Source organism: Rhipicephalus sanguineus, chromosome 10 (assembly GCF_013339695.2).
Source record: "Rhipicephalus sanguineus isolate Rsan-2018 chromosome 10, BIME_Rsan_1.4, whole genome shotgun sequence".
Classification (NCBI taxonomy): Eukaryota; Metazoa; Arthropoda; class Arachnida; order Ixodida; family Ixodidae; genus Rhipicephalus; species Rhipicephalus sanguineus.
In genome coordinates, this window is record NC_051185.1 from 124,390,510 (window position 1) to 124,413,930 (window position 23,421).

A 23,421-nucleotide genomic window follows, 5' to 3' on the forward strand; every position below is an offset into this window, starting at 1 on the left:
TAGCAAGAGCACACAACTTGAATTAAAATTGTGGTCTGCTATTATTTCCCTGTAGTAACACTCCAAGTTAGCACTCTGATCTCTAGCGCAGGCACAGGTGCCATTTGTATCGTCCCAACATATTGCCACAGATTGTAAAAGCAACATGAATATTTTTTTAGGCCGCCTCTTCTGGGGATAAAACCCAACTGAGAAAATAGTGACACAACATGAGCACCACCGGTGACAAAATGTGAATTCCTCAGGCAATACACTCAGGCGCTGATATCCATTCTGCTACGTTGATCTTCCTCCAAGATTCAGTGAACTGATCCAGTCTTGCTTCTTCACGATCACACTTCCAGAGCAACTTTTGGCTGTGATCTGAGATTCGGTGGCGGAGTGAACATCACCTGCAAGACAACAAAAGAAACAGTGGCTTTAAATGTATGTTTGTATGTAAAAAAAGTTAAACCTTGGTATACTGAACAACATAAAAAAAGCTCAGTCTAACAAACTACAGCAGACTCTCAGTAAACGGAAATCTCTTAAACGGAATTGCTGCTTAAATGGAACAACTGCCTGTGGTATGAATGGTTTCGTGCTTGAATTCTGCAGCCCTGCTCCTCTCTCAGTAAACGGAACTCCTGTTAAATGGAACACATTTTCCTGGTCCCTTCAGGTTCCGTTAAATGAGAGTCTGCTGTATATCACTCTTTATAACTTCACATCTGTGAACATAGTGTATCTTTAACCTTCATGTAATGAAGCACAATTGTCCGCAAATTCAATATAAGGAAGCTTCATAGAACATTTTAGATTCATTTTCATTCAAATACATTACCTTAAAGACCCCTTGCGAGGTATTACATTATACGTGAGGTGGCTATTGTACAAAATTACACCATCTCCCGCTAAAGGGGACCATGAGGTGATGCGAACCCGGAGCACTTGCACGTTGGCGTTCGTTGGGCATGCTACCGACCTCGCGTCGTGGAACGCGAAGAGGGACGCTACGCGCGTCGTATCTTCCATCTAGCCTGGCCATTAATTCTCACAGGGCGAGCGGGGAACGCGGTCGACAGGCGGGCGAGAGGGGGGCAGCGTGGGAGAGGAGAGAGAAGCGGAGGGGACGTGCATGCGCTCGAGCTCATCGCGGCGTTGCGCAGGAGAGAATTTCGGCATGTCTAGCCCGCGTTTCAGAGGGAAAGTGGAGAGGGGAAGGGGAGAGGGAGAGTGGAGAGGAGGTGTGTGGAGAGGGTATGCGCATGCACAGTAAGGGTGGTCACGCCGCACACCACCACCACCGGATTGAGCTCCGCCTTAAGATACTTCGCATCTAAAAATCTGACACAGAAAGTTGTTCAAAATTTTATTTTCCTGAAATGTTGCTATTTCTTCCATGAATGGAAATGAGGTGGTTGCTGTGGGATAGGAAAATGACAATGACAGTGCAACAGCACATGCACTTGGGCGAGCAACATTCAGTGCACAGGCCTGTGCACAGTGACATGCAAGAAGATGATAAAACGTAAGCTGCATCGCGAAGTGAACTGGTGCACAACTGACAGCAAGGTCCTGCTGCTGTGTTGTTGTCGCAAAGGATTACTGAGGCAATGTACTGAGACTCCTCCTAATGACATTCCCACAGTATATGGTCATAACTTGCCACTGCCTGGCACCATTTGCATGGTGCCGCCACCGGCGGATATTATGCGTGATCCCTCTCTTGAGCAGTGGGAGGCCGTGTTGACCAGCTCAGACCCCGTCATACAGACAAGGGTCGTGAAGTGGGCCACACAGGTCGCCACCAACCTTGGGTTGATGGCCATCTAACACGGAATCGTCCCCAACTGCTTTCTGACGAAATAAAGTTTTCCCATCCATCCATCATCCTGCTAATGACAGTGATGAAACGGTCAAATTACAGACGGTTTTAGCAAGCGCACTTTTCTACTAGTGCGACAGAGAGTGGCTGTCTCGAAGCAGAGCAGCGTCTTTTCCCATAGCAGAGTTGGTCACCTGAAGGCCGAATGCTCTTTTAGGGTCCGAAGTGGCAGAGACCATTTAAAATTCTAACACAACATATCACTATGCAGTGCAGTTCTCTACACTGTGCCTTCTGTCAGCAGCTGATCTGTTTTTGTGTGTGACAGTGCGTGTGATGCAAGCCAGAAATAAGAGCAGTATCTCCAGCAACTATACGTGGCTGGGGGTGTTCATCAATGAAATTTTGGAATAGGTTTTTTGGTCAGCTGATAGCAAGAAGAAACATATAAGGAGTTACAGCTCGCTAAACAGTGCTGCGTAGACATTTGCAGCAGCAATCAGATTTAACTGCCGACACTCCTATCAACTGTAATAGCCACACGAGCGAACGAGGCGACAGTGTTGTCACGGTCTTTGGGGAAATTGCATGTTGTAGGAGCAAGTTCGTATGTGTGAATTTGAGGTGTGCTTCCTGAGCACAGAGAACCCTCCCAGTAAATTTAAGAACATTCTCCGACACGATCAAGTACAAGTCCTCTGATGTTCTGCGGTATTATGTGTTCATGTTGAAGAAGAGATCTGTGCTGTGTGTTTAGCAAAGGCCCTTTCTAGGCTCCAAAGTGGCAGTTTCCTCCTTCCAAGAGTGGTCGACTTTGGTGCCCTTTGGTGCCTCCTGACAGACAGTTGTGTTCATCATCTCGTTGGACAGCTTGCAATGCGTTCACCAAGAAGCCTCCGAGGCCTTTGGGCCCACATGCCCGGAGACTGGTAGGTTTGTTTCTTGGGATGGCACTGCTGCCGGCTCACTTTGCATGAGCTGAACTGGCGCTGCAGGTTGGTTCAATGCTGCCCCCTATGTGTCGCATTGCCATAAGTTTGGTTGTAAAATGGTGAGCACATTTTTATGGCCTACCTTAAAGAATATGTTCTTCTCGACCTTAAGACTGCTTATGTCTTTTTCCTTTTTCCAATCTCGGCAAGATCGAGAGCAGGCTGCATAGTCATAATTGCAGCTACCGCAATGGTGTGCGCCGGCACAGTTGTCCAAGGAGTGTCCTTGCATTCCATTTTTCACAACTGAGCTGACACGACAGCTCTGCAAGCACTTTTGTCGTCTGGCATTTTTTCCATCATCAATTGAAAACTGAAATTCATTTTAGGTACAAGGTAAATGCGCAGAAGACAAGGACACAGCAGAGGTTTTACACACGCGAGCGCTGAACACAGTGCTCGTCAATGTAAAACCCCTTCTCTGTCCTCGTGTTCTGCACATTTATCCTGTGTCATGACACACCGACAAGCCCAGAGTGTTACATTATAATGAAACATCTGTTCACCACCATCTAAAAAAAATTCGCGCAATCTTGCTTAAAAATGTTTGTATGTTGTTCATACTACTCCTCCCATGGTCTCATTGAGGCTGTGGTTAAATATTAAATAAACAAACAATAGTAATAATGGGGATGTATGGTCTTGCCAGTAGACTGAGCTTGTTTTGAGAGGCTGGAGCAAATTGGTGAGCACATGTGTTAGTCCTTGATCAGAAAACAGAGGACCCATAGAAAGGACAAACAAGGAAGAATCACACAACACAAGCTCTCCTGAGGCGTGATTCTTCTTTGTCTGTCATCCTTTTCACATCCTTTTTTCTGTGAGCAACATTACCAACCAGCCTATCGATTTTTTCGGAAATGTAAGGATTAGATATTTACTTGGAATTTCCTGGTTGTACCATCTGAGTTCAAGTCGCTCCACATCAGTCGTGTTTTGGTTTTTCCAGCCCTTGAGAAGTTCAGCTTAGGTGAGCTGAATGAGGTCTGCATCAGATACTACCCCACGTGAAGTATTCATTGATCAGAGTGGCGCAACAGTTACTGCCATTGTTGTCTCAAAGTGGTGAGCGTCTGAAAGTGCTGTTGATCTGGAACCTCAAGCAGCTGGTCTCCATTTGCCATTCTAGTTATTGTATAAGCCGGGCCCAGGTTCTCAGACACAACTCGTGCAATGACACAAGGTGACGTCACTCATGCTGACTTGTCAGATTTCTCGCTATGTATCATGAGGACTCGTTGGTATGTATGTTTACATGTGATCAAGAAGCTTGGCAGTGTGTCTCTCCTTCTCAGGGTGGCAATACAGTAGCTGGGGAAAGGCAGGTGTTCCCATTATTATGTTTTTGCTTTCATTCGGCGGCAATGGCACTATATATGGAGTCCAACTAAAGGGCGCTGCAGCACATTACACCTAAGGCTGCAGGTGACAGCCATGCGTTGCTAATGTAAGTTATAATACATAATATACCGAAGAGAGGACACATACACAGTTGTCAGAGAAGCACAGGTTGAACAAGCACACACGATGAAGACACAACACAGGCGCTACCTTGCAACATAATGTTTATTTCCACATTCGCATACATATATAGCCTCAGGAAAAGCATAACATGACATATCATTCACATGCAGATTTAATTTCTAGGAGACAACAGTTCTTTATAGGACAATAGATGGGGTACTGATGCACATGGATCCAGATAGCTTCAACAATCTCTCTCGTTAGCCCGTCACATTTTCTTGATAACAGTACACGTGTTGAAGATTTGTACACAGCCACAAGACTTACAATGAACGGCTAGCCGTCCATTCCGCCCATTTATAACGCTGTCACAGGCAACGGCCCGTCTGATCGATATATTGTTCTCCGTAGGAAAGTGGGATCTGTTACACAACGCATATTGAGCAAGGAACAAATGCAGTTTTATGCTTCTTAACACACTCTTTGGGCTTAATGCGGTGGTAATAAAGATGACAGAGGCTAGCTAACCTTCTGGGAGCCAAGAAAACTACCTTAACTTTGGAATGCTTCGCTAACTTTTTCAAACCATACTAATGAGAATTGAATGATGCAAGGGAATTTTCAAAGGCTTGTTTCTTTGTTTGACGCAACCTTAAAATAATGGCTTCATTATCTGCTGGTTTTCATTAGGTTGTGTCAAATAAAGAAACGAGCCTTCAAAAATTCTCTACCTTTATTCATTCATAGCGAGGGCCTCGTTCCGGCAGAGTTGATGCCTTCAGGTCGTACGCGAGGGCTTATTGGTCAGCTGTCTGCTCAGAAAGATTCACGTGTTACATGACACCATCTGGCATAAACAAAAAGTGTTCAACACGCGCCGTCTAGGCATAGGGCGGTGCTGACTAACACTCCCAGGGTTTGCATGCACATAAATACCCGACAGGTGGACGAGGGGACAACCACCGCTGCAGCTCAGTTGCTAAGAGCATCAGGCTCATAATCCGAAGGTCACAGGTTCGGTCCCTGCAGGCAGCAACCTATCTTTTCGTCCGCTGTACTTTCTTCACATCTGTATCGCAATTATTACACTACACTCAAAACAGCACAATTAACGTCCCCTGTACCTTCCTTGGCTTCATTATCTGCTGGTTTTCGTTAGGATTAATGAGAACTAGTCAGCATTATTTCTCATTAATGTTGTGTCTAACAAAAAAAAAATGAGCCTTAAATATTCCCCTTTATTTTAAACTGCATGAAGTTTTTGTAACGACAGGGTATGACAACACAAGGTGCCTCGGTTTCTCGACACAGCACTGCACTGCACCTTCTGGCTTGCGACGCTTACAAAGTGGGCAGTGAGTGACAGAAGCCTGCACGCGCAGTGGGTAAGACAGTCCGTCAGACTGACTACGAAAACTCTTGATGATGTCGTGCCCCCATGCCTTGGTCAAAGCACGACACAAGCAGTGGTAGATGACACCTCTTTTAAAGGAGCCCTACAACACATTTCCAAGTAACCATCGAATGGCTTCACAAAAGGAGTTTATTGACTGATCAATTGACCGCCACAAAAATTTTTAGAATCGGTCAAGTACGAGCGGAGTTAGAGATTAGGCACTGCTTTCGCTCTTCTCTCGTCCCGACGAGAGCTCTGGAAGCTAAGCAAGGAAGAATGGCACGGCGGAAAGAAGATGCGTCACGCGTGCATCACGACCTCGAGCATTTTTTTTTCTGCGAACGCACGGCTTACTTTCAGCGTGATCGCGAAAACGTGCGCAGGCATGTGGCGGCCTCTCGTGGTGGTCGTGGTAATTATGCAGCTCGCGATGCTCAAATCAGCCAATGGCCGTGAATTTGGGTATATGGGGCGGTCATTTGAGTATGTGGCATCATTCGTAGAGAGAAGAGGGAGCTACTTTTAGCTGACTTTGAGAATTCATTTAAGATTCCAGGCTGCATGCTGCACTATAATGTTTTGCTCGCGTGTTCTCAGGAGCTTCGATCGGCAGCGTTTTCTGACCGTGCTGAAAAAGTGTTGCAGGGCCCCTCTAAGACTCGTGCAGTTGGGTTGCATGCATCATTGCTCCACTCAGTGGCCACAATGTTTTGCTGACATGGCTGCCTAGTTGGCATCAGTGTCAATTTCAGAGAGGAAGGAGCAGTCGTATTCGCTTCCTTCCTTTTCTTATTGGCATCATATAAAAAAGCAGCAAAACTGTACTGTACCAGAACTCTAAGGCTGCTAGTAGTCATGTCACAGTATATAAGCAGGCTGTTATCTTTAGACCCATATGCATTGTAGTCAGCATGGAACTGTGCACACTTGCATATTTATATGATTCTACAGAATGTGATTTATCCACAGTTCCACTGTAGGCTCAAGAAATACGCACCTTCCGACAGGCCATCAAAATCTGACTTCTTCACAGGTGCGTCCACAGTCACTTTACAGGGTGCCGACAAGCTGAGGGTGACGTTTCCTGGCAGTAAAAAAATCCAAAAGGATGAACTTGAGAAAAACAACCAGGACCCATGTGAAAAAAAAAAAAGGTAGCTTCACACTAGGGGTGCCAAGCGTGAAGGAAGTGCGGAGCTTGGCGGCCTCCTTTGTTTCTTTTTTCTCTGTTATTCTCTCATCTCTGTTTTCTACGTCTTTTTTGTCTGTTTATGTCTATTTCTTTCTCTCTCTCTTTTTTTCTATTTCTTTCTCTTTTTTCTCTGTCTTTCCTATCTTTGTCTCACTCTCTCTATTTCTTTCTTTCTCTTTGATTCTGTCTCTTTCTGTTTCTGCATTTGTGTCTCTCTCTTTCTCATGCTTTCTGTGGTACACTTTACTCTCTCCCCTCCTCCTTTCTCTCCTCCTCACCCTCACTTGCCTTTTCTACCCCCTTGCTTCATGATACTATACAAAGCTTTGCTATATTCTGTCAGTGCGCCTGAATAGCCGAATGGTTAAGACGCTTGCCTTTCGGAAATTGGTACGCGGGTTCGAATTCCACCGCCTCATGAGTAATCTTTTTTTTTTTCACCAAGATTTTCTATTTATAACTTTTTTTTCTCCCTCTATACTCGTTTCTTCTCTCACCCATCAGGGTCACTACAGGCCACGCCGGAGAAATCGGCGCACGTCTTTTGGAAGCGAAGCAGAAAATGAAGAAGAGGACGAAGAGAGCGCATGCCGAATCATGATGATGATAATTTCTGTTCACACTGCCTGGCGAAACGAAAAAAAGGTAACATTTTTGTTCTTCAGCAAATGCTCCAGAACAACTGTTACGTATCCAATTGCAGCATGAAACCTCCCAACCCAACATCCACGCTCGGGCCACCATCCCTTTTTCATTCAGCACTATTTATTTGAGGCATAAGCAACTCTCACAGGAAGCGTAGACCTGAGCTAGCAAGCCCGTTGTAGTTGCATGGTGACACACACGCATACACGTAGCACCACAGATTTCGTACTCATCCTTGAAACATGCTACTCCTGCAATGGGTAACACTTACCCGAAACACCTTACTGAAACAGATTACCAATCAAAACAAAACTTGACTTGTTCAGAGGAATTTTTCATTAGTCAACAGCTTCAAGAAAATGAGTCGTAGAAAAAAATTATGTTTGGCATTTCACTGCAACAAGGATGCCTTCAATAATCGTTGCTGTTAGTCAGCACGAAGTAGTACATGGAATGAAGATTCAGATCTGTTAGATCGGGCATTTCACAATGAATGGCACCTCTGAAGCTAAGTCATGTTGGGTACATCACAAGAGCATAACCTAGTCCTGACAGGCAAGGTTTCCATACGTAAATTTAAAAAGAATGCGAAAAAATAGTGCAATGTAGACATTTTTGGAATGTGTGCAGCAAAGCATAAATGCATTATGTACGTAAGGAACTGCATTGCCCTTATTAGACACCTTCTGCACATTATTGATTTCTGCTGTTTATGTATGCCATGCAAGCACACATTTGATGAGATTAATGCACGTCTTATTTATCTACACTAATAAATAGCTTTACTGAACATGCCAGCATACATGGGTGCCCAATGTGAATGCCCATGATGGCTATGCTCTTGCTGTCACTGATTGTGAATGACGGCTGTTGAAATAAGTTGCATTTCCGCTAAACTGGTTCAAAATGTCGGTAGTATGACCAGACAGCAGGCCCAGTTACTGTTCAGTAATTCATTTAATAATGTCCCAGAGTAAAGCAGGAAATGTCAGGAGCCCCAATGGGAAAATGGAGGCAAGCGCAGCTTGGAGTGCCTAATCTACCGCTTTCTTTCTGACGCAATGCTCCCTCTCAGCTAACTCCACGCCAAAAGTTGCAACTTCATCCATGTTTCTAGCAGCGCAACACTTGAGTTGCTACAGGCAACAACCACGGTCAAGCGTTCACATCCCAGCAACAATGAAATGTGACAACGTGAAATGACAAGTGGCCTGGATAAAAGTTCAGACTGCCATGTCGACAGGCCCGCAGAAGAGAGCATCAGTTATTGGGTATTGGCTCATACAAATATGCGCATGACTGGTGCACCTTTGACGGCCACATTTCTGTAAGCTTGCCGACACCGAGTTTTTTGCATACGCTACCACCACTCAAGTCTGTGAGTTATAAACGCTTTGCTTAAAAAGATTTTGCACTTACAGCTGCACTGTTTACAAATGCAAGTCAGCTATCTCATTGGGCCATTGATACAACTGCTGTTCTGACCACTAGCACGCCAGAAATATTTCGGGGCCAGAGGAAGAGACAGCTTATAATCTGTGTTGTCTGGCACTTTGGAAACAGCTGCCCTCAAGCTCGACATGGCATAATAAATGTCAGTCTAAGAAGCAGACTAGTCCGCTGCAGCGGCGTAGCGGTTATGGTGCTCGGCTGCTGACCCAAAGGTCGCAGGTTCGATCCCGGCCGCGGCGTTTGCATTTTGATGAAAGCGAAATGCTAGAGGCTCACGTACTGTGCAATGTCATTGCACGTTAAAGAACACCAGATGGTCGAAATTTTCGTAGCCCTCCAGCACTGCTTGGCTCATAATCTTTTCATGGTTTTGGCACGTAAAACCCCAGATGTTATTACAGTAATACCTCGTTAACTCGAACTCGCATATCTCGAAAAATCGGCTAAGTCGAAATTTTCCGCAGCACCGAACCATTTCCTATACGTCCTATGTATTTCTTGCCCTTTACCTCGAAGTAATTTTGGGTCAGATTGCGGATATCTCGAAATCTTGACTGCGAGTGGAACAAAAATTCCGCCGCCGGACCATTTTACAAGACTCGCGCGATGCTGCCGCGCCTGAAGTCCCTCGGCTTTTTTTTTTTTTCTAGCCGGGCGCCTGCCACAAGGTCGATGCTTTCCGCGAACGCGAAGTCGGAGCCTAGCGATATCAACTTTGTCAAGCAACCCTTCGGAGCGTCATGTGGCATCGCCATTACCATCGCCATCACATGCGCAGAGCAGGCCCTCGGCCCACGCTTGGCGCAGTTTGTCTCGTTTGTCTCGAGAGGTGCCACCTCTCGAGTTTGTCTCGAGAGGTGCCATCATCTGCCGAAACAAGGAATTTGCTGCGCTTGCTGCGAAATAAGGTTGAGTGCGGCGGTGGGGAAGGTCGACTCATGCGATGCGTCAAGCAGCTAGAGGACGCCTTCCTTGGCCCAAGTGCGACCGCAAAGCAGACCAGCATTCGGCAGTTCTTCTCTGCTCAATAAAATGGCAGTGCTGCGAAACCCAGCCGGTTAGCGTCTCTTGTATGTTACTTTTTTTTCTCTTTCACACCTTTACGAGAAGAAAGATTAGAAGCTGCTGCTGAAAGCCGGTAAGTAGTAGTTATTTTTCTGGAAAGAGCTCGATTTTTCCCGGCGATTTCCGAAAATCTGCTTATCTCGAAAATCCGCTTATCTCGAAATTTTCGCCGGTTTTTACGACTTCGAGTTAACGAGGTATTACTGTATTAAGAAGCAGCCATTTAGTGAATAAGTGCAAGCAGCTATTTTTAAAGCAGCAAATGACAACTTAAATAGTCACCAGAATCAGTCGTAACACTAAGATGCTGGCTGTGAGTGACCACCACTGACACGTCTCCAGAGCCAGTAGTCACGCTGCACCGGTCGCCATCAAGGCCCCCTGTAAAAAATATGATCAATGTCACAAAGGCTCGAATGAGTGGGAACTCATTCAACTGCAGTGAACTGGCCCACAGAAATTATAAGTCGTTAGAAAAGCACCAGAATGGTTGGACCCCTAGAAAAGCTTGATTATAGACACAATGGCGTCCTTCCACAATCACTTGCATTCCTGTTCAATGTGCAAAACTGCACCATCCCTGTTGGCAGACCTCCGCTCCTTGCTGCCAAATGGTTGACTTTCCTGCAGAATGTAATCATCTGGTGGCTAAGTTTACAATGAGCAATAAATTTTACAGTGGCATGTGGAAGTGCTCAGACCTGAGCACATTTGCTAATCATTCATGAACAAATACAAAAATCATTTTTGATAATACTTACAGTGCTTAAAAGGACGGGACATAGCAGAAGAAACACAACACAGGTGCTGACTTTCAAGGGGCGATTTATTGCAGGACACAAAGAATATATGCATGCACGACATACATAGTGAGACATGCGCAGAGGAACTGTCAGTTAGGTATGCGACATAACAAAGGAAAAAAAGGCAAACTGAAGAACAACCAAAAGATCTTCGTATGAAGAAACAAGCATGTGAGCACGGAAAGGCACAGAAATCATGCAAACATAGTGTTGATTAGCTGGGCTTCTTTTTGATGCAATGTTATCAAGGTTTGGCTTGCATGTGACTCCTTATCTCTGATGATGCGGGAGGCCTTCACGAGTTCTCTGGCAGCTAGCTTGATTCCTATGTGTAAACAACACTTCAATGTAAAAAGTCGTTTAACTAAAGTGGCCAAAAAAACACCCTTTCGATCCTGCCGATGGAAAGGGGGATTTTTCGTTGACTTCACATCATTTCGATTTATGTCATTATTACAGTTAAAGACAACAATGAATGGCCCCTATGGCCCCTGGCCTAATTATCTGTAGGACTTATTTCGCTGTGTCGCTTAATCATTGCCACACGAACAGCTGGTTTCAAACCTTAGGCTGTCACAATGGCTCTGCCTGAAGCCAAGTCGAGTAGTACTTCCACTTCACCAGGATTTTAGCATGACGCTGATCAATTCACAGGTGACTACTTCGCCATTAACACGACATGGGTGCCCAGGACGACGCTGTGCACATCACTTACTATGAACGATAAAAAAAATGGCAGGAAGTGGAAGATGGAAGCTTGCGATGAAAGAATCCGTAAACAGGGGGGAGTGCGAGCCGACGTTTCGACGAGTGGACATGTCTTCCTCAAGGCTGGAACTGATTTCCTTAGCACTTGTGCATATATGCTTCGTATCCTCTCCTCCAGTCCAAACAAAGGAGGAAGAGAGGGCTACTGCGAAAGCATGGGTGGGGGAGAGGCCGCTGTGACGAATTGGGTGAATCAGAAAAGAAAGAGGTATTCCGTGGAGAGAAAAAAAAGAAAAAAAAACGAGGGGGGGGGGGGGGGTAGATGTTTTGCTGAATTTTGGTTGTCATAGGAGGCACCACTTAACAATGGTAGATTAGAAATTCCTAGAAGAAGGGCGCAACGCTTAACTCTCATTGGTTTTCGTAGTCTATGTACCATATCGGATGGATTCAAGAGCCCCTTTACAAACGTTAATACCTGCTGGCTGGAAAGTACTGAACTTGTGAATAAGATATGACTCTGTATATTTTCTGTCTCTTGGGAACCGGAAGTTTGGCTGAAGTATGTAAAATTTCAGATCATCGAAGTTGTGACCCGCTACATTAAAATGCTGTGCCACTACTTCCGGTAATTTCTTCGCCGTATCCACGCGATGCCCATTTAATCCAACAATAACAGGCTGTCCTGTTCACCAATGTACCGTTAAGGAGAATATGAACATTCAATCATGTAGATAACGTTTGAACTAGTGCAGGTAAAACTAGATTTTATATGATGGACGTAATCATTTCCGGTGCTTGTAACTATACCGTCATCTTGAAGGTGTTTGCATTTCTTACATCTTGGACGAGAACAAGGTGTTATGTGGGCAGTAGAATGAGAGCTTACTTTTGCATGCACTAACATGTCCTTAAAATTCCTATTGCGGTGATACACGACCTTTGGTACTTAAGGAAACGCTTTTCTAAGGTGCTTGTTGCTTGCCAGTATTGGATAATACTTACGGAAGATATTACTTATGTTTGGGAGTGCATTTGAGTATGTGGTATAAATGCTGGTGGCTGGTGGGGCTGTGATACAGGGACTCTTTTAGCTTGTGTTGATTTCTAGTGTTCTAGTGTTAATTCCATACCAAAGGTCAAGTATTGTCGCAAGAGGAATTTTAAGGACATGTTAGTGCATGCAAAAGTAAACCCCCATTCTGCTGCCCACATAACACCTTGTTCTCGTGAAAGATGTAAGACGTGCAAACACCTTCAAGACGACGTTATAGTTACAAGCACCGGAAATGATTACGTCCATCATATAAAATCTAGTTTCACCTGCACTAGTTCAAATGTTATCTACATGATCGAATGTTGATATTGCCACAAAAGGTACATTGGCAAAACGGGATAGCCTGTTAATGTTAGATTAAACAGGCATTGCGCGTACACAGCAATGAAATTACCGGAAGTAGTGGCACAGCATTTTAATGTAGCAGGTCACAAATATGATGATCTGAAACTTCATACTTCATACTTCAGTCAAACTTCCGGCCCCCAAGAGACAGAAGATATACAGAGTCATATCTTATTCATAAGTTCAGTACACTCCAGCCAGCAGGTATCAACATTTCAAAGGGGGCTCTTGCATCCGTACAATATGGTACATACACAATGGAAACCAATGAGAGTTAAGCATTAAGCCCTTCTAGGAATTTCTAACCTACCACTGTTAAGTGGTACCTCTTATGACAACCAAAATTCAGCAAAACATCTACCCCCCCTCCCCCATCCTCGTTTTTTTTTTCTTTCTTTTTTCTCCATGGAATACCTCTTTCTTTTCGGATTCACCCAATTCATCACAGCTGCCTCTCCCCCACCCCCGCTTCTGCAGTTGCCCTCTTCTCCTCCTCCTTTGTTTGGAGTGTAGGAGAGGATACGTAGCATATACACACAAGCGCTAAGGAAATCAGTTCCAGCCTTGAAGAAGACATGTCCACTTGTCGAAACGTCGGCTCGAGCACTCACCCACTGTTTACGAATTTTTTCATACTATGAATGAGTGTCGCCTCATACCAACAGCTCTGTCAACTACACATGCTGTTACCGATGCTGCCATTCATCCACCAATGAGTAATTCACCGTAAAGTAGCACCAGCATCATCTGATCTGCCAGCAGCCTCACGAAAACTTGCCCTCATCCCCATTTTGAACTCCCGTCATGATGTACCAAGACGCCCAAGCCGCCGCTCTTCTTACAAGAATGCTCCAAAGCTATGGATCCCTCTCTGGAGGGTGCAGCTTTGTCCTCCAAAACACTGCTCATGCCTACTCGATGCCCACTGCATGCACGATCCAGCCAATGGGTGTCGATTCCTGCAGCGCATATTTTGCGTTCTCGTTCTGTGTACTCGTCCCTGCCTGCACCAACGATGCAAAGCTTGAAAGCTCCTGCTCTTCAGGGGATAACGCCAGCTGAGACGCATCTGTCGCTGCTATTCTGGCCCCACTGCTCACGATCGAGCACCAAGTAACGCACTACATGAATGTAAATATGAATGCCGTGTTGCTTTCTTGCATGCAGCCAGGAACAACTTCAGATCACGTATGAAAAAACAAACATCAACTACGTGACTACTGCTTCAACGCACCAGCTCGCATGACTTATTCGGCACTGTGACACAGTCGTGCTCCTGAGACAAGGTGTTTCTGAACGTTTCCCAACGTCACATCGCACAACCACTGCGCTGTTCCCAGGGCTGCCTGCCAGAATTCCCCTTGATGCTACGGGTGCCTGCACGCTGACGACTTGGATTAACAACAGACACTGTTCACACCTCCTCTCCTTCCACTCCTCGGTTTTTGTTCGATGAAGTAATAGTATGTCTATGCCATGGTGGGCTCTATGGCAGTGCCGAGCAGCACGAGCAGGGGAGCACTTGGGCCCTGGAATAATAAATCAGTTTTAAGTTGGTTTTTGCTTTTCATCATAGCGGCATCCTTTTCTCCTGCCTCCGCCACTACGACCCTGATATTATGCATGAGAAACCATGCAGTTTCAAAATAACAAGAAAAAAAAAAAAAGAAATAAGAAAGGGTTAGTATCTTTTCCAAATCTTGCCATCACGCTGAAAGAGAAAACAACAAAATAGGAAGAGCAGCATTGACAGAATAGAAGCTTCTGGAACCAGTTTTGTCTTCTTCTACTGTCGATCTTATGGATATTGAATAAATGGGTCCGCTAACTGCTTCTTGGTCTTCAACACTGCCTTTTGACAGTACTCCACTAGCGTGGTGTGCTCAGTGTTCTTAGATATAATAAACCACACTTAATCCTCACCTGTTATGAGCCTGTTAGTCCTACTGCGTAGTGAACCTCTTCGTGACTTCAAACCACAAAACAAAGGAAAAGTCGCAAGCTCACCCAAAAGTATGGCACCTGACTGCGACGTGAGCACTGCATCTTGGCTGTGCAGGGTCCCTATGTCTATGATGCCCTCTGTAGACTCCAGGCGTGCCTTTTCAGCGTAGACCGCAGACAAGTGCTGCTGCCCTGCCAAGGTCTTCACCTGTGTTAGACATGACACGGAGGGTAAAGTTGAAGACTGCTGTACAGACTTGGCAGCACACAGCCATGAGCACACAGTATGCAACCAATTTATCTCGTTGCCACATGAGCAAAGGGGATCGAGGGACTTAATTCATTTGTTACAACAATTAAACGAAGGCAACGCATAATAAAGGGTAAATTAAGTGTTACCTCAACTGAAGTGCACACTTAAAAGTAAAGTGCAAGCCTACGGCACAAATGGTGGCCCAATCCAAGCCCTCTATCGGATGCATGTTGCACCACAGGGGCTTCCAAGCACTTCCTTATGTCATCATCATCAGCCTGTCTATGCCCACTGCAGGGCCTCTCCCATGTTTCTCAGTCCTGTGCTTGCTGCAGCCACGTTACTCCCCCACAATTCTTAATTTCATCTGCCCACCTCACATTCTGCCACCCCTGGAGTGCTTGCCTTCTCTTCAAATCTAGTCCATTACTCTTAACCCTTTGTGCGACAGTGGTACACACACGTCCCACTTTTCCGTCTGCAGGAAAAATTTTCTCTTACATCACCCGTTGCAATTAGCGCAACGATAAGTCACTCATATCTTACCTAAGTCTTCGTAATCTCGAGGAAAAATCTTTTACCACACTTTCGAAGTGCTGAAGTAGTGTTAAAATGGTGCTGAATTTCGACAAATCTTTTTTTGATAGGTTCTGAATTTTCCTCTTCTTCAGATAGAATGAACCTACCAATCTAAATGCCGGATAATTTCCTCTTTTTCTAGTTTTTCAGAGAGGCGATTTTAGCTTCCAGCCATCACGTGTTTTGTAAATTTGGCCAATAACTTGACCGATAAATGCATCGAAACACAATCCCCTGCGCAATTGCCACTCTCATCCCTCAGCGTAATTGCGGATATTCGTGCGTGGAAATATTTTTCTCGATATCATATAACTCTTGAAAAGTAGGCACATATTCAGGGACAACAGCCGTCCTCGAAAATTTCGACAGCCAAAGCAAGGACAGGCAAATGGACAAAAAAATGGTTGGTGCATGCGGTGAAGTAAGCTTTACAGGAACAGACTACGGCACTGTGAAGGTTCACAAGAGGCGCAGGTGCAGGTGGTGTTCTACTGCTGGAACGAGATCCCCACAACTTTCCTCAGCACAACTTGAGAAGTGATACCCCGTGCCACTTGCTTCGGCCGTTTCCATCCCAAATGCCCGCTGATGCAATCTCGAGATGGTGCCGTCCTGAGACAGTGGCACAGTGTTTTCCCACTTTTTGAAACACTCTAATGAGTCAGTGGGACATATGTCCCACTTTTTTTCAGTAAACTACTGGCTTGATTTTGATGAAATTTGTTTTATACTATTTCTTTGTAGCTTATATGAATATACCACAGCCGATTTTTATATGATCTTGTCAAAAATATGGGCGAAACCACAAAGGGCTAAGGGGCCAGTAAACAGGCTCCAACTTTTTTTTAACACTTCTAAAGCAATTCATGCAGAAGGCTGTGCTGATCACATTTTGCAAATATCACAGTGCTGCATGCCACGCAGACGCTCTATTTCAAAAAACAACTCCCGTGCCCCTCTCCTGCGCCTGACCAGTCCTCTTCGCACGTGCAGTGACGTAATCTTGCTCGTGAGCAACATTACGTAGCACTGACTTCATCGATTGGTACTTTGCACTACGAAGCAGCACCCTGTCCTGCCGTGATGCAGTTTTGGCTGCACATTCAGCATTGTTACCTTCCTGTGCTGTCGCCAGAATGAAAGCCTCCTAGATGAAGAGATGTCTCGCAACCTTACCGCTAGCGCAAGAGAATATGCGCCGTGGCATATTAGTTTACCTTAACAGCGCGTCGCACAAAGGAAGAAAAAGAAAGGAGCGAGCATTGCACAATGCAACTGAAGCCCAGTGTGTCGGCCCAATACGTGATCAAAACATCAGAGTAAGCGGTAGGTTTTACAGTACCCTTGGTTAAGTTCTGTTTTTGAACCTCATCAGTAAGCTGGCCATGTGTGCTGAAGAAGCACACTTCAACTAAAAGGTACCGGGCACCAAACTCCAAAGTCTTGGCGAATCTCATTGCTTGTGTGATCTCACCGCAAAAGGCCACTTGTTGGGCCGACACTGCTGCCTTCAAAACTGGTTGGTTTGCCAGGGCTGGCTGCGTGACGTAATGCTCCCTCCTTTGTTTTTCCTTCCCTCATGGTGCCCGACACCGCACTTCTTCACCGCACCATTATGACACGAGCGAAACGTAGAAGAAGCATTGCTCAGTTGTTTGCTGCGCACCAGTGGTGTAATCGCGGACATCGTGTTACACTGCTGAAGTGGGCATAGTCATGACAAAGGGCTATGCCTACGATTATTTTCTGTGAGAAGGGTGGGAAGGCCAAGCAAGAAACCGAAACTAGCCAAATTGGGTCGTTTTTATACCCTGTGACTTCCTTACTACAGCACTTATTCGCAAAAGTTTTGCAGTAGCGTGTTCACATCGTGCAAGTGTGCAGTTATCTCTCCATAACAAATTTTGGTCCAGCAGTTACCATGCCTTCTTGCTAGTAAACGCTCTGACCATGCCTATTTCTTCACAATTTCGATTAAGATGTCTTTGACGAGCGCTTTTTCCCTGACAAACTCTGCTGTCTTCTTGTCTCTTAACGATACACCTATCTTTTTCCTTGATGCTATTTATGTTGAATTTCCTCATGTACATGTGCTTTAATATGGTTAACTTAGCCAGAAAACCAGGCAGCAGAGACCCTTCTATTTATGATTGGTCGTGTGCATGGTACATTCTACCATTGCGTGGATGGTGGTCCGTCACATTCATTAATTATTAGTTATTAGGCACACAAATCATCGCAGAACCTGGAGTTCCGGCACGGAAACAAGTCCACACATGGGCAATGAATGCCGACCAAGTATTGCGACCCGTGTAGGCACTATTGGAACGCATCACCACAATGCAGTTGTGAAGCACATTTGAGATAGAGGGCGATTTGATGCAGGCCACGGAGGAAGATGTATTGACGGGGGCAGGAGTCGATGATCGATCCAACCGTACCAAGAGAGGCTGAGGGGTGCCTCTCTTTTTTCTTGCCGTATGAAGTTAAGTGTTACCACACATGAATGCCGCCATAATCCGGTGCCAGAAGATACAACTCCCCATGCTACTCAGAGGCAGCATGAGGGAGTTGCAGACAGGGTGCCCTCGAACAAGCAAGATGACGAACAATGGAGACCGTCACCGTTCTTCGGGAGTGGGTGTGACCACCCCTACCTTCCCCCTAACCACCACCAAGCCTTGAATACGCTGTTGACAGGAGTTCTCAAAAGGGGTCCCAAGAAGGTCATTTTAGGGTCCTGAGAGTGCTGAGAAGTAATGCAACCACACCCAGTTTGTTTCCCAATAAATTACACAGTTTATTGATTGAAACTACAAATTTTGCATTGCACTTTCCATTTAATGAAGCCACGGAAGGCTACATCAGCAGCGAGAAACCCATGCATCAGTGCCACTGCAGACTACACACTATGGGATTTGCAGGCACATGGCGAGCATGCTCGCAGGCAAGGGTTGCCTTTGAGTGGATTTGAAAAGGAGCCAGAATTCAAGCTGAAAGTAGCCAAAGTAGCTATGTCCTTAAATTTTATTGCCAAATTTATAGCTAAATTGAACGGAAGCGATAGTATGAATAGACTTTTCATTACTGAACAATAAATACCACCTTTTTGAGTATAAGGAAGACCATAGAAATAAGAGCATAGTTTTTTTTCTCTCGCTTGTTCTTCAACACGCATATAAGTGCAAATAAATAAATTAATTATAATAAATTCAGTGTGCCACACTCACACGTATAGTTTAGGTAGAAAGATAGCGTTCTTGTCAGATGCAGAGTAATCCTGGAACATCCCAACCAACAAGTCAGCACAAACATTAAACGTTGAAACTGTTTTTCCTGGAAGCTGCCGATCAAATTTGATTAGTAGAGCTTACATAATACCAGTCCAGTGTCAGATAGTGAAATCTGGTTAAGATGAACAGCCGAGCTTCATTCGCTGTTTGAATGAGTATTCTTGCCAACTCCATTCCCACCAGCAAAAATATAAACAATGAAAATATGATTAGTAAATCATATCCTGTACATTACTGCACACTTAAGGGAGACACTGGTCTGAAAACTGCTTGTCTCAATTTTTAGTATTTGTGCCTGAAATTTACACACAATATGTATTTTCGACTGCTGAAAACAAATATGCAATTACTTTTTGTCTATCGTGCACGGATTGTAAGATATTGACTGTTCCATACACTTGCATTCTGCCCAGACTTTTGACAGCTTTCTCACGAAATACCTTTATGAATTTGATATCACTGCATCCTATAAAGACCAGAGAGTGCAACATAACCATTACTTAATTTTTAGCTGTATCCATTCAAAAGTTATGGCCTTAACAAGTACACTAATGAGAAATCAGAAACTGTTGCTTAATTTTACTGCTGATTAAATCACAGTTATTAATAAAAATGTTGTAATTTCTTGGTTTTCTTGCACTAATCAATGCATAAGCTTTCAAATACCGCAAAAATGATCAAAATCTGACCGCTACATCAAAAGATATTGTGGGCAACAGCCTACAATGTGATGAAAAATGTCGTTTTGAGAAAATGAGAAAAGAAGTTTACAAACATGGTGGGCACTTATTTTGAACTGGAAAAGGCCTGAATTGGTGTTCTTATGATAGTAGAAGCCACCAGGAACTTAGTCATCATTATTCTTCTTAGTATGGTTTCTTTTCACCCTGGTTCCGCTGGTGATATGCTGCATTCTTGCAGCTGCCGATATCACTTCCTCCCGAATGCATGAGCAATTCTGAACTTCTAATGACAGCCTGCCATTGCACTGTCATCAGTTAGGCATCTCCACAAAATGGCGGACAGTGCGACAATGCACCACTGTCTAGCAAAAGCATCCTCAAGCATCCAAGATGGAAGGAATAGTTTACCCCGTGTGATAGAAATGCACCAATGCTGTGCGAGCACCTTTTTTTTTTAAAGCGCAATGGCTTCGCCTCTGCTAGATGAAAAGCGTTCTTGTGCTGGGAACAGCTAATAGAAAAGTGTGTGTTTCAAATGAGACCAAAATGGCTGTGCTACTTAATGTGGTTCCTGCACGGTGCGCTATTGAATGGGACGTTTTGAGGTGCTTTGGTGAGCAAAAATGGTCATGAAACTGACTTCAAGACCAAATAACTCTACAAGTATGCATTACATGTCTGTAATATTTTGGAAATGACTTTTTTAGACCTTCTAGATTATCAAAAAAAATATTTCACGAAATTGTCTTTTTCAAAATTTTTCCGCCTCCCAGACCAGTGTCTCCCCTTGACGATGCATGTAAATAAACATACGCTTAAACCAGCTATATGACCATATGTAATATAAAAAATGACAACACACAACAGACTAATTTATAGAGCCAGACAGCTAAGTGACAACACAAGCACTGAATGTGAGAGGCAATTAATAAAACACTTAAGCACTTGATTTTTTTTTATACAGTACTACTATATGCACATACACTCTTCGGCAAACTGGTCTAGCAGGCTTATTATTAATTGCTTCTTTTGGGAGATACCTTTCAGAGGCATCGCATATGGGGAAAAAATACAAACATTACAACAATATAATAATTAGTAACAGTAATTAGCTGCTATGCTATGGCTGCATGAACTAGAAAAACTGTCAGCTTACAGAATTTAATATCTCTTGGTGCATTGCTAAAGAGTTTAAAGTTGTTGCTTTTACCTTGCCACTTTTGTGTAGTATGTACTGATGAAAAATTAAAGTAACTTATTAAAGCATTTTCTTTTTTTCAATATGACTTCATGGTTCTTGTAAAGTGATATTCAATCAAGTCAGCAGAGACCTGATTTTAGGCAAAAGCCTATTTTGTTCCTTGTGCTCCTATCGTGCCACTCTGATATATGAGCATGAATTAGATGTTAAGAAGGGCTTTTATAGTGCCTATAAATGCCTACTTTTGGTGTTTGGGCCTATATGCTTACGAATGCATATTTTCAAAATTGGTGGTTATATGAACACTAATAAGCCTCAAGTTTCGCTCCAGGGTGCAGTTTGAGACCGTTATTCACGTTGCCGCACAACACTGACTGTTGGGAACTATGGGGTTCAACCTAGTCCTCTAGTTCAACCAACTCCCGGCAACAACTGCTAGCAGCAGTGAAGTGGGGCACACCAGCGAGCGTGTGCATGCACCTTTGTTTTGTTTGTAATTTCAAAGTCAAAGCCATTTTATTATTCTAGTGTGCATTGAAATGGGAAACAGGAAAATATACAGACGAGGGTCCCGTAATCAAAGACTGCAACAGGACCCTTTTGAAGGTGTTCACTGCAGTAGCATACGAGAAATTTTTTTTGGCGCGGTTCAACCATACTTTATGTGTGTTCGTGCGTGCATTTGTATGCGTGCGTGTATATATACACATGCAAAACAAATGTTTCGAGGGGGGGGGGGGGGGGTCGAACCCCCCACCCCCCTGCCTGGCTACTCCAGTGGTTTCTGTCAGGGGCTATTTGACCCGGCCAACAGCAGGAATCCCTCCCTTCTGGTCTTTTAACGATCAGGCTATCTGCTGCTTCTCTGCCCTTTTCAGTCATGCTGAAAAGACAACCAGAAGTGTGTTGATTTGACAGTGGACAATTGATTCATTGTGAATGCGGGAGAGACTGCGTTCGGTGATCTCTGCGTGACAAAGCCCAATTGCATGGCTATGTTCAACTTTTGGCGCCTTTGTGCCATCTGAAGCAATAACATTTTAGTTTTCCTGTAGTAGATAGAGGTTGCACATGTCTTCGTTCGAAATTATTTGCATTTATGTGAACATTTATTGTGCCTATAGTTACGATATTGGAAGCCTAAAACATTGTTTTTCCTGCCTATCTTTGGCGCCTAAAATGAGATTTTTTAATGCCTAAAAATCCGGCCTCTACAAATCAGTCTCACAGTGAGAGAGTTTCTGTGTTTCATAATATCAGAACAGGATTCCAATGGAGGGCTCTGTCTCGCAACACAACGAATTCATGCTGTAAATGTTGTCTGTCCAACAATGCGAGAATAAATGAAGCACCTTGAGGTGATTGGCCAGCAGCCGTTGAGCCTTGAAGCCCTGCAACAGAAAGACAGATGCTCATCAGCCCAACACATTTCTAGGCATTGTCAGGTACTGAAAACCACAACTTAGGCACAATAAAATGTTTGCAAACCACAACCTGTTTAGTGTGTAGCCGATGTTCATGGTGCGAAACCAAGAGTGCTTGCCTGAGGAGCAAAATGACACGAGGGACCGTTTTATGAACACGTTACTTAAGCTAGTAACTGCACATATCCAGCTAAAGTCCACCGTCTTTCTCTGGTGTACCGTCCTTTGCACTGTCTTCTTTCGGCTATGCACCATATCACAAATGTTGACTCTTCACAGCTTAAAAGACGCATACAGCCATGGGTAACAACACATATTAAACTTATTAACAAAAGCAAAAGGGCATTTAACTAATTCAAAATGAGCAAATCAGCTGCTGGTTTTGAAAAGTTGGTTAATCTTACCCGCGAATATAAACTAAAAATGAAAAAAAAAATTCAAACATGACTACTTCACCAAGCTGAGCTACAACAAAATGAAATCAAGTCCCAAACTGTTTTGGAAGTACTTAAAACAGTGTGGTTCTGATTCCTCAGGAATACTACATCAAATTGTAATAGTAAGACAGCTATGGATGACAGGAAGAAAGCTGTGCACCTGAACGATTTTTTAAATTTGTTATTTAACCAAACACAGCTGCCATATTGATGCACCTGCAAAAAAACATTTTGCCTATGCTTGCCTGTAAATTAGCCTGAAGGGAATTGAAAAACTATTGGAAGATATCAACAAGAGTAAGTCTATTGATCCGGACGGAATTTCCCAGCATGTACTGAAACGTATCACGTGACCGATTTCTATGTACATTTTGTCAAGACGTTTATTAGCGGGCACTCGACGACGGCGCCAGTCAAAAGCGGGGCCGACTCTCTGCATGAGGAGTGTGCTCTCAGAGAAGAGGCGACCCACTAGAAGGCGCTCGAGAAGACGACCCATTACCGACTACAAACGCTTCGCTACAATTTATTTAATTTTTGAAACATCTTTCTCGACAAGTGCTTTACCACATGATTGGAAAATTGCTCACGTCATTTCGATACATAAAAGCAGTTCTAAAAAAGACGTTGGCAACTACAGGCCAATATCGCTAATGTCAGTCCCATGCCAAATACTTAAGC

General features: G+C 44.2%; 1 protein-coding gene across 1 annotated transcript in view; it reads right to left on the reverse strand.

Annotated features, from left to right (window-relative positions):
• Nucleotides 1-235: 235 nt before the first annotated feature.
• Nucleotides 236-23,421, reverse strand: part of LOC119372425 (uncharacterized) — a 53,265-nt gene continuing 30,079 nt past the window's right edge. The window contains exons 4-8 of the mRNA XM_037642904.2: nt 22,232-22,270; nt 14,934-15,078; nt 10,296-10,394; nt 6,657-6,743; nt 236-392 (exon numbers count right to left, since the gene is read on the reverse strand). Of these exons, the coding sequence (XP_037498832.1) occupies nt 277-392; nt 6,657-6,743; nt 10,296-10,394; nt 14,934-15,078; nt 22,232-22,270 (486 nt within the window). The 3' untranslated portion in view covers nt 236-276. The remainder of the gene's footprint in view (nt 393-6,656; nt 6,744-10,295; nt 10,395-14,933; nt 15,079-22,231; nt 22,271-23,421) is intronic.